The 9990-nt window shown below is 49.7% G+C and overlaps 1 protein-coding gene across 5 annotated transcripts in view; it reads left to right on the forward strand.

The window, feature by feature from the left end:
• DENND5A (DENN domain containing 5A) overlaps positions 1 to 9439 on the forward strand; it is a 94030-nt gene extending 84591 nt beyond the window's left edge. For 2 of the 5 annotated variants that reach the window (XM_070803694.1, XM_070803695.1), the window contains 8 exons: positions 1598 to 1719; positions 3202 to 3347; positions 3926 to 4044; positions 4414 to 4595; positions 5202 to 5284; positions 5740 to 5863; positions 6471 to 6639; positions 8415 to 9439. In XM_070803694.1, coding sequence (XP_070659795.1) covers positions 1598 to 1719; positions 3202 to 3347; positions 3926 to 4044; positions 4414 to 4595; positions 5202 to 5284; positions 5740 to 5863; positions 6471 to 6639; positions 8415 to 8598 — 1129 coding nt within the window. In that variant the 3' untranslated portion in view covers positions 8599 to 9439. Of the gene's footprint in view, positions 1 to 1597; positions 1720 to 3201; positions 3348 to 3925; positions 4045 to 4413; positions 4596 to 5201; positions 5285 to 5739; positions 5864 to 6470; positions 6640 to 8414 lie in introns of those variants that run through there. The other 3 variants (XM_070803697.1, XR_011570858.1, XM_070803696.1) reach the window with 3 other exon arrangements.
• The last annotated feature ends 551 nt before the right edge of the window (positions 9440 to 9990 follow it).

Genomic DNA, 9990 nt, shown 5'->3' on the forward strand with positions numbered 1-9990 from the left:
AACCTTCTGGCTAATCCTGTTATCTTAAAATATAAATTATGGGAGTGGGTCTAGTAAGATCTTTACAAACTTGAGACATTCTTTTGATTTATAACTAATTTAAAAAGTATGTAACTTCCTTGCATAGACTAGTGAGGGGGGCATTCTCTGCCCCCTTCTGATGTCTGTGTCAGAAGCTTTCTCTGTCCCTTTTTATACTTTAATACAAAAAAATAAAACAAAATTTGCTTTCTTTGGAGGTCTGAACCATACACCTCTCCCTGTACGTATTTTCCCTGCTTAGGTTCCTGGTTTTGAGTCCGTGTGACTCCTTGCTTAGCTTTACTTCCCACGTACACATTTTAGGTCCTTAGCTGCTGTTCCATCTGTCTCCTTATTTATTGCCACTCCCTGGGTTTCACTTTCATGCCACTTTCACCCTTCAGCTGTGCTAAATTTAAATTTCTTGAAGTTGGTCATGTCTTTCCCTTTATCCCTAAGAAAACTATTATTTCTAGGGCAGATTGCAAACTCTTTAGCCTGAATATTTAGGCCTGCCTTCATTTTACTCTAGCCAGACTTTTCAGTCTCTTGCTGTTTACTTCCCCGAGCCCCCAACTCTAGCCAAACTGGCTTTTATGCCCTGTCCTTCTCCTTCTGCAACCCCTGTCTGAATGTGTACTGTCCTTCAGGCCCCTTCTGTTCTAGAACCATCAAAGCTTATGGCTCTTTCAATTTCCAGAGAGAACCTTTTAGAGCCTTTTATTTGGCAACTTGTTATGTTATATATTGTGGCCTTGAGCAGGTTTATTCATCTAGACTGTATTTGAGGATAGGCTTCCCTCTCTGGCTCCTGGGTTGGTGAATTATCTGTGTGAAGAACCGTATAAACTGTCTAGGTAGACCCTCACAGGTCTGCTGAATCCCACACTTCTCTGGCATGGTGACGGCAGTCTGGACAGGCAAGACAGGGACCTTGCTTTGTTCTCTGTGTGTTTCTCTGTGCTGTGCTCCTCTGCATTGGGCTTTTTGTGTCCCTGATACTTGGGAAAGATAGGCCCTCTGTGCCTGCAGTGTCCAGCAGAGGACTGAGCAATGGACGGATAGGGATGGGAGGAGGTTTGAAAAGAGGGTAAGAACATTCTCTGTACAGCTTTTCCTTATCTGTGACCTGGATCATTCCATTCCTTGCCTCTGACATGTTCAGAGCAGTGTTCTGACCTCTGGGTCTCAGGCCTGCTGAGGGTCTGAGACTAGCCCTAGTAAGAATGCTGACCACGACCTCCTGCCATTGCTACTTGCACACTACACACTGGGATGATGCCCTGTAGAAGCCTTCAGGTTAGGAACGAGGTCCCACAACCTCTGACACTTTATAATAACGTCAGCTCTCGGACACGAGTAGAGCTTGGCTTGTGTTGTTCCTCTGTAGGTTAAGCCACTTTCACTCTAGCCCTCAGATGGAGTTGCTGGCTTTGTTCCTTTTTTAGGTGGCTACAGAACTTTGAGGCTTGCCCTCATGTTCTTTCCTTAGCCATCTCCCTCCAGAACTGAATACTTCTAGCCTCTTTCCCCCGCTTTGGGCTGAGAGACTGATGTGTTACCTCCTCTCTGACAGAAAACTCTACAAGCGCTACGCCTTCCTGCGCTGTGACGACGAGAAGGAGCAGTTCCTCTATCACCTCCTCTCTTTCAATGCCGTCGATTACTTCTGCTTCACCAATGTCTTCACGACTATCCGTGAGTGGCCCTGTGCTCCCCACTAGCCTTCCCATTGCCAGTCTTCGTGAACCTGTCCGAGGCTAACTTACTATCCCCTTTTTAAATAAAGAAGATGATCACTTGTCTTTTCTTCTGTGGGGAGAGAGGTCTTTACTAGCCCTCCTTGGAGGTTGTTTTTTCTCTGAAGTTTCTTCTTGTTTTGAACTAGGATGCTCATACTTTTGGCCATTGTGTTATCACTGTGGTTTTGCTCACAGCTCTGGGGGCCTAAGATGGAATGGGGTGGGGATGGTGAAGTTCACTGCCCGCTCTGCACACCTGTAAAGAAATCTCCCTTTTGTTTTGGGTTGAGAAAGTCATTCAATATCAGAGAAAGTTTCAGACTGGCCCTCAGGGAAAAACAGCTCCTGAAGTAGCAGGAAGAACTCCAGACAGCTCTGGGAGGTTTAGGTCTGGGCCTTGTTCTGCCCTAACTCACTATGGATCTGTGAGCAGTGTCTGCCCCTGCAGTGGGCCTCCATCTCCCTATTTGCAGAGTGAGGAAAAAGGTTTGAAATGGTCTCAGAAAGGCCCCTGGAGCCTCTTTGTTCTTTGGTGCCAGGATGCTCTGTTAGGTAAACAGTTGCTGCAGTCCATAGGGTCGCAAAGAATCAGACATGACTGAGCGACTGAACTGAAGTGAGTCTGAATTTGCCCATGGTTAGTTGTTTGGCTCGGAGAAGGCAATGGCAACCCACTCCAGTACTCTTACCTGGAAAATCCCATGGGCGGAGGAGCCTAGTAGGCTGCAGTCCATGGGGTCGCTAAGAGTCAGATACAACTGAGCGACTTCACTTTCACTTTTCACTTTCATGCATTGGAGAAGGAAATGGCAACCCACTCTAGTGTACTTGCCTGGAGAATCCCAGGGACGGGGGAGCCTGGTGGGCTGCCGTCTATGGGGTCACACAGAGTCGGACCTGACTGAAGCGACTTAGCAGCAGCAGCAGCAGCAGCAGCAGTTGTTCGGCTAGTGACTCAGCATTGTGGACTCTTGTTTTCATATGACACTCATTCTCCTCCCCAGGGAAGAGGATCATAGGCTTTGGTGGAAGCAGCACTGGACTGGAAAGTAGGAGGCCTGAGGGAAACTGTTTCCCTCTTGGTGCCTCAGGAGAGGATTGTGATACCTGCCTGCCCTCTCTGGAGATTATTACCAGAGTCCTTGGGATGACAGATAGAAAAGTGCTCTGAAAAGCCATTTAGTACATTGTTGAGTTGGCGATCATGTTTAAGGGACAGTTTTTCTTAGCTCTGAGCTCACAGATGGGCTTGTGTGTGGATGTTTGGGTGATAACCTTGGGAGGAGTGAGATTGAGAAGATTGGCTAGTATTCTAAACTGGCCTCAGGCCCTGCTGCTCCAGGCGCCACAGACATGCCAGCACACCTGGGGCAGGTCAGGGTCAGGTACGGGAGGGATTCCTGATCTCCTGCAATGCCTTATGCCTTCTCCTAAACAGTGATTCCTTACCACATCCTGATTGTACCAAGCAAGAAGCTGGGGGGCTCTATGTTCACCGCCAACCCATGGATCTGCATCTCAGGAGAACTGGGTGAGACACAGATCCTGCAGATTCCCAGGAACCTGTTAGAGATGACCTTCGAGGTATGTGTTACCCAGGGACCATATCCCAAGGCTCTGGGGGTCTGAGTTTCAGCTGGCAGGACTACTTTGGCACCTTCCTCCAGGATTTTATGGAGGCCTTGCTCTATACAGTATTATGTTTCAGCACAGCTGACCTGTCCCAGGATGACCAGAGGCCAGAGTCAAGGGTTGACCTGAGGAGAGGGAGCCTGCCCTGTGTAAATGGTCTCTGGCTGGAAGGTACCCATCGGGACTTGCAAACCTCCCTGCCATGGTGTGTTGAGGAATTCTCAAGAATTCTTTCAGCTGCTGAACCCAAGGATTCACAGAGACCTCAGACTGCTCTGCCACTTTCAGAGCTTTCTGTTCCCTGGCCCTAGTTCTTCTTCTAGGTTGTAGTATCTTTCTTTCTCAGCATCATTCCTCATGAGATAGTACTGTACTGCCAGCTTTGGTGGCAGGTGGAGCTCTGAGCTCTGCCCCTGCAGATAGTGGGGCAGCTTGCAGGCAACCAGTCAGATCTGTGCCTCTGAGCAGTGTGGCACTTTTCTCCTATTTCTTGACCTTCCTGTCATCCCTGTTTCTCTGTTCTCTTACAGTGCCAAAACTTGGGGAAACTCACTACTGTGCAGATAGGCCATGATAACTCTGGACTCTACGCCAAATGGTTGGTGGAATATGTGATGGTTAGGAATGAGATCACCGGACATACCTACAAGTAAGTGTTCTTCAGCTTTGTCCTGAGACAGTGGGGCCTGGTGTACTACCAGAGGCTGTGTTTGATGCCTGGGTATGTGGACTTCTCAGGGAGACCTTTTAGGTGTGATAGGCTGAGGCTTCTTGTTGGAAGAGAAAAAAAGGAGGGTTTTCCAAGTGGAAGTGTCTGCTACCACTGTCCAGGCCACCCATCACTCGGGTGGCTTCCTTGATGCGACACAGTGGGATGAGGAGCTGGGCCACAAGGGGTCCCGGGCCAGTTTCAGAGCCTGTCCCCAGGGATTGGCTTTGTTGATGGCCTTTGTAGATCGACAAAGGGAAAGACACTGAAGGAGCTGACAGCTCTGACAGGCTATTGCCTGAACCTCAGGTTTCCATGTGGCCGCTGGTTGGGGAAGGGCATGGATGACGGGAGCCTGGAGCGGGTTCTGGTCGGGGAGCTGCTCACATCCCAGCCTGAGGTGGATGAGAGGCCGTGCCGGACTCCGCCCCTGCAGCAGTCTCCCAGCGTCATCCGGAGGCTTGTTACCATCTCACCCAACAACAGACCCAGTAAGTGGAAGGTGGGGCTGGGCCCTCACGCTGCCCAGCCTGGAGAGTGGGCAGATTTCGGGGAGCCCTGATGAGGGAGCCCAGATCCGCGCCTACACAGCTGCCTCAGGAACCACCTCTGCAAAGCAGCATCAGGTGTTGCCACCCTCCTCTCATGAAGCAGTGCAGGGATTTGGCACTCCCGTTAGAGGACTGGGAGGAGAGGGGAGAGCTCCTGGAGCCAGGCCCGATCATCTGTGCTATTTGTATGTGACCCTATGGAGGAGAGGGGTCTGCTTTCTGGCCTTCCCTGTTTTCACTATCAAGTTCCTGGCTTCACTGTCAAGGCTTGGCACTCTTTTGGTTGCCAGAATTCCAGGGCAAAGAATAAATTTTACTAGCATCTATTAGAGACTAGACTCCAAGGTATTAGCTGTTACTTTTTGTCCTAAGATTTTAAGAAGAGCTAGCTCCACAAAGTTGGGTAAGCCAAGAGCAACACAACTCTTCCCAGGGTCCAGGCTGCCCCACCTCTCCTGTGGGACTTCCCTATGTCCTGAGTCTTTTGCTCTATTAACCAAGCACTATTAAGCTCTGAGATTGGATATCTGCTTAATTTTTAATCAGAGCTGAACACTGGGCAGATCCAAGAGTCCATCGGTGAGGCAGTCAATGGCATCGTGAAGCACTTCCATAAGCCTGAAAAAGAGGTGAGCCTCCCTACCTTCCAGTCCAGGGCCTTATATTGAATAAGAGAGAATAACCTTGTTCCAGGCTCAAAGATGTGCCTCAGTTAGAGATAGCATATTCCTTCCTTCGGGGACCTGTGCCTAGGGTTACCCTGTTTTCCTTACATTTTGACAACATAGCAGAGTCCAGTGAGCTGTGTGTATTTCTCTTGTCTTATGAATCTGTCTGCGTCTCCTTAATAGTGGCCACATTGGCTTTGTCCCCTGCTGGGGACCCAGAACCATCATCTGTTCACTCAACAGCTTTTCACTGAGACCTGCTCTGAGCTGGGCCCTTCCAGGTGCTGGGAGACTAGACAAGGTCCCTGCCTGTGTGTTGCTGCCCTCCCAGGTTTGGGAGGTGGGCTTGGGGTGTAGTGGTTGGAGGGCATCTTGATGAAGGCTAGCCTGGCACTCTCCCCTGTTTCCTTATACAGCGAGGTAGTCTGACGCTGTTGCTTTGTGGAGAATGTGGCCTTGTCTCGGCCCTGGAACAGGCTTTCCAGCATGGATTTAAGTCACCACGGCTCTTCAAAAATGTCTTCATTTGGGATTTTTTGGGTGAGTTGGGCTAGGATTTGAGGTCGGGAAAAGCATGCAGACATGAGGGGATCATCAGCCTAATGTGTGGGTACTGACCACCGGGGTCTGAGATCTAGAAGCCAAATCAAGTGAGTCTCAGGTTAGATCTGTTGTTTGGTGGCCCTGGCTTTTCTTGAAGGTAATGAGACAACACCCCTACCCCCACCCTACCCCACCATTCACCCCTCATCTTCTGTGAACTGGATTGGAAAGACTCTTTCCAGGCATCTGTTACATATAATACGGGCCTAGTCATGACCCCTCACACTTCCTGCTTGTAGGTCTGAGATGCCAGTTGATAGCACTGAAGTCCAAGCCCTTTGTTAGATCCACTTGGAGAAATTGATGCAAGCAGCTTCTTCCTCAGGAGTTTTGTTGAGAAAGGACCATCCTTATATCAAGGGTCACATTAAGGAATTTAGAACACAGAGCTAGGGAACAGAAGGATCATTTTGAACTGTGACCAGGGACATCAGAACACCCTTGTTCTCACCTGCATTGACATGGAGGGGCCTGAGGTAGGACAGTCAGGGATAGGTTCGTTTTGAAGGCCTCTGTCACTGGCAAGCTTTTCTCTTGTTCACAGAAAAAGCACAAACCTATTATGAGACTTTGGAGCAGAACGAACTTGTCCCTGAGGAAAACTGGCATATGAGGGCCCGGAACTTCTGCCGATTTGTCACGGCAATCAACAATAATCCCCGGAACATTGGCAAGGATGGCAAGTTTCAGATGCTGGTGTGCTTGGGAGCCAGGTACTGCAGCCCCGTGGCCCAGCGTGCAGGCAGCCAGCCTTGCAGGAACCCAGGGGAGGTGCCGGGGGTGGGGAGTATCCTATGAACAGGTGCCCTTGGGTGGGTAAAGCCTTGTGGGCTTGGTGGAAGCCCTTAATTTCCTTCATGTACCATGTGTGTGTGGGGTATGGGGATGAGAGTGTATGTCTGGTTGGGGAGGAAGGGCCACATTTTGATGGGAAGGAATAAAACTGCCCCCCCCCCCCCCCCCCCCCCGGTAAAATCTGAAGCAGAGTATATGTATCTAGTCACTCCTTCAACAAACATTTGAATGTGGTAGGTCTCATGGAAGGTGTGGGAATAAAGCTAAATAAAACATGGTTCCTACCATTTAGAAGTTCACTTGTCCTAATTAAGTACAGTACAAAGCAGAAGTTTGGGAGAGTTTGAAAAAGTACTCATTGATAAGGTTTGCTGAAAACATAGAGGAGAAAGACCAGAGGAGGCTTCGAGGAAGAGGTGGCATTTGAGGTGAGCCTTAACAAAAGGATAGAAGTCAGGAGGGAGCTTGAAGCAGACGAAACTAGCAGAGGGGCCCTAAACAAAGCAGAGGATGTGGGGTTAGGAATTAGCAGGCAGAATGTGGGAAGGGAGGCAGTAGGATGGGGGCCTTGAGGAGCTGGGACAGAGTTGATGAATCAGGGGACTGAAATGATAGTCATTTGATATCAGGGATGGTACACCTCAGAGTGGACAAGATTGTTGGGGGTTATTCCAGGGGTCAGGTGAGAGCACAAAGACCAGATAAACAGGGTGGTTTATTTAGGCTGTGGAAGGGAGGAGTTGGCATAGTGGTTAAAGACAGACTCTGGAACCAGAGTCACAAGGTTCACATCGCAGATCAGCCACTTATTGGCGGTGTGCTCTTGAATAAACTGCTTATCTCCATCAACCAGTAGATGTTTCTTCATCTCTACTGTGGGGATAATAATAGCACTGATAGCAGCTCCTTCACATCATAGGGTTGTCATGAAGGTTGTCTCTTACAAAGGGGCCGGGCACATGCTAGGTGCTATTTGTGTGTCAGTTTGTTGTGTATTTTTGGTGGTGGTGGCTGTGGAGAGGAGTGAGGTTCTAGGAGATGGAGGATGTGATGCAGAGGGGACGTAGTGTCTGGTTGATGGTGTGTCTGGAGGGAAGAGGGGGCACCAGGGGAGGAGGAGCAGGCCTTGTGTGGATGACAGGGTCTGGGACGTAGTGTTTGGTTGATGGTGTGTCTGGAGGGAAGAGGGGGCAGCAGGGGAGGAGGAGCAGGCCTTGTGTGGATGACAGGGTCTGTTTGGATCGGCATTCCTGGGGCTGGGTAGCCCCCACGAAGATCCTGACTGTGCTTGTGCTCAGTCGTGTCTGACTCTTTGTGACCCTATGGACTACCTGGTCAGGCTTCTCTGTCCATAGAGTTTCCCAGGCAAGAATACTGGAATGGGTAGCCATTCCCTTCTCCAAGGATCTTCCGATCCTGGGATTGAACCCAAGGCTCCTGCATTGGCAGGTGGGTTCTTTACTACTGAACCACCTGGGAAGCTGGGTACCTCCCAGTAGGAGCCTTTTAAAGCCTTATAAGGCATCTTCACCAGGTGATCTTAGGGGAGGGGGAGGGGGCGGGGACTGTGGGGAGAGACCTGCTTCTCCTGCTTCACACTTGGTTCAGGAGGTGATGGGGCAGGTTTCCCCTTGGGCTTTCGCTAACTGTCTCCTGTCCTTCTGACCCATCGGAATGGATCCTTCCCTGCCAGAGACCACCTCCTGCACCACTGGATCGCCCTGCTGGCTGACTGCCCCATCACCGCACACATGTATGAGGATGTGGCACTGATCAAAGACCACACACTTGTCAATTCCTTGATCCGCGTGCTGCAGACACTGCAGGAGTTCAACATCACGCTGGAGACATCTCTGGTCAAGGGCATCGATATCTGACCTCCCAGCACCAGCCAGCAGCAGGACCCAGAGACTCGCCTGCAACTTCGCCCCTTCTTCCCAGAGGGACCTAAGCGAGCTGTGCAGGAGATGAGAGGAGATGTACACTCACTGTAAAAAGAAAAGTAGAGGATTTTTGGAATAAATAATCTATTTTAGAGTTTATTTGCTGATTTGCTTTTTACACACTTTCATGTGAAAGAGTGATAGGGAGAGGGAGATGAGGTTGGTGCCGCTTATTTTGAAGCTGGTGCCCTCCCTCGCCGTGGCCACACTGGAGCCTGCGGCCTCCCTGGACTGAGCCTGCGGCACGTGGGGCAGTTCTGCCTCCTCGCCCTGCCGAGTTAATGAGGCCATTCCACATCGTTTTTAAACTAATGTTTTCTATATTAACATTATTATAGATATTTGGCTTTCACGGGCCACACAGGTGTGCTGAGCAGGAATCCCCACACTCCAATCAAAGGGATTTTTAGTAGTGCCTCTGTAAGCACTGATGAGTCAGCCCTACGTCTTTTCTGTTTTGTCAGTATTATTTGGGAAGGTGACATGCCGGGATATATCATCGTGCAGAGAATCACGTTTCCTCTTGGCACACAGTTGCACAGAAGTAAATATAAGCATGTTTTAACAGGTTTTCCTTTTTTTAAAAAATGTATTATTTATTTAACCCTCCATTGTATGTTTTAAGTCTTTTTCTTTTCTTTTTTCTATTTTTTTTTAAGGAAAGAAAAATCTGTCCCAGTCTAACTGGCTATGTTATTACTGTTAAATTTATGTTGTTTTGCAACTTACAAACCAGCTGCAGTATGGCCCACTTAATAAAACACCTGAAACAAAACTGTGTGGGCCCCTGACTTTGGCATGGGGGCTGTGAGGAGTGGTGGTGGAGAGCACAGTTTGATCTGAGAGGAAGGGGCTGTAGCACTGCCTGCCCCACCAGGCCTGCCCAGAGAGGTGAGGGGCTTTGGGTCCTGGGTCCTACCCGCTGTGGTGCCAGGAGCTTCCATGGCTGTTTGCGAGGAATGCAGACAAGGGTTATTTTCCCACCTTCCAGAGGAGGAGGCTGAGGTGGGGGGGGGAAAGACCTAAGTTGCAAAGATGGTCACTTGACTGAGACAGGATGGGCCATTTCTTGAGGGTAAGAAAGACCAGATAGGGGAACACTGGACACATGAGATCCTGTCTGCCCTTGGGAAAGAAAGCTTTTTCCCAGTGTGGCAGGTGATAGAGCTTTGCAGGTGTGGTGTGCTCAGTTATGTCTGACTCTTTGCGACCCCATGGACTAGCCCACCAGGGTCCTCTGTCCAAAGGATTCTCCAGGGAAGAATACTGGAGTGGGTTGCCATTTCCTCCTCCAAGGTGTCTTCCTGACCCAGGGATTGAACCTGT

The sequence above is a fragment of the Bos indicus genome, chromosome 15, assembly GCF_029378745.1.
Source record: "Bos indicus isolate NIAB-ARS_2022 breed Sahiwal x Tharparkar chromosome 15, NIAB-ARS_B.indTharparkar_mat_pri_1.0, whole genome shotgun sequence".
Lineage (NCBI taxonomy): Eukaryota > Metazoa > Chordata > Mammalia > Artiodactyla > Bovidae > Bos > Bos indicus.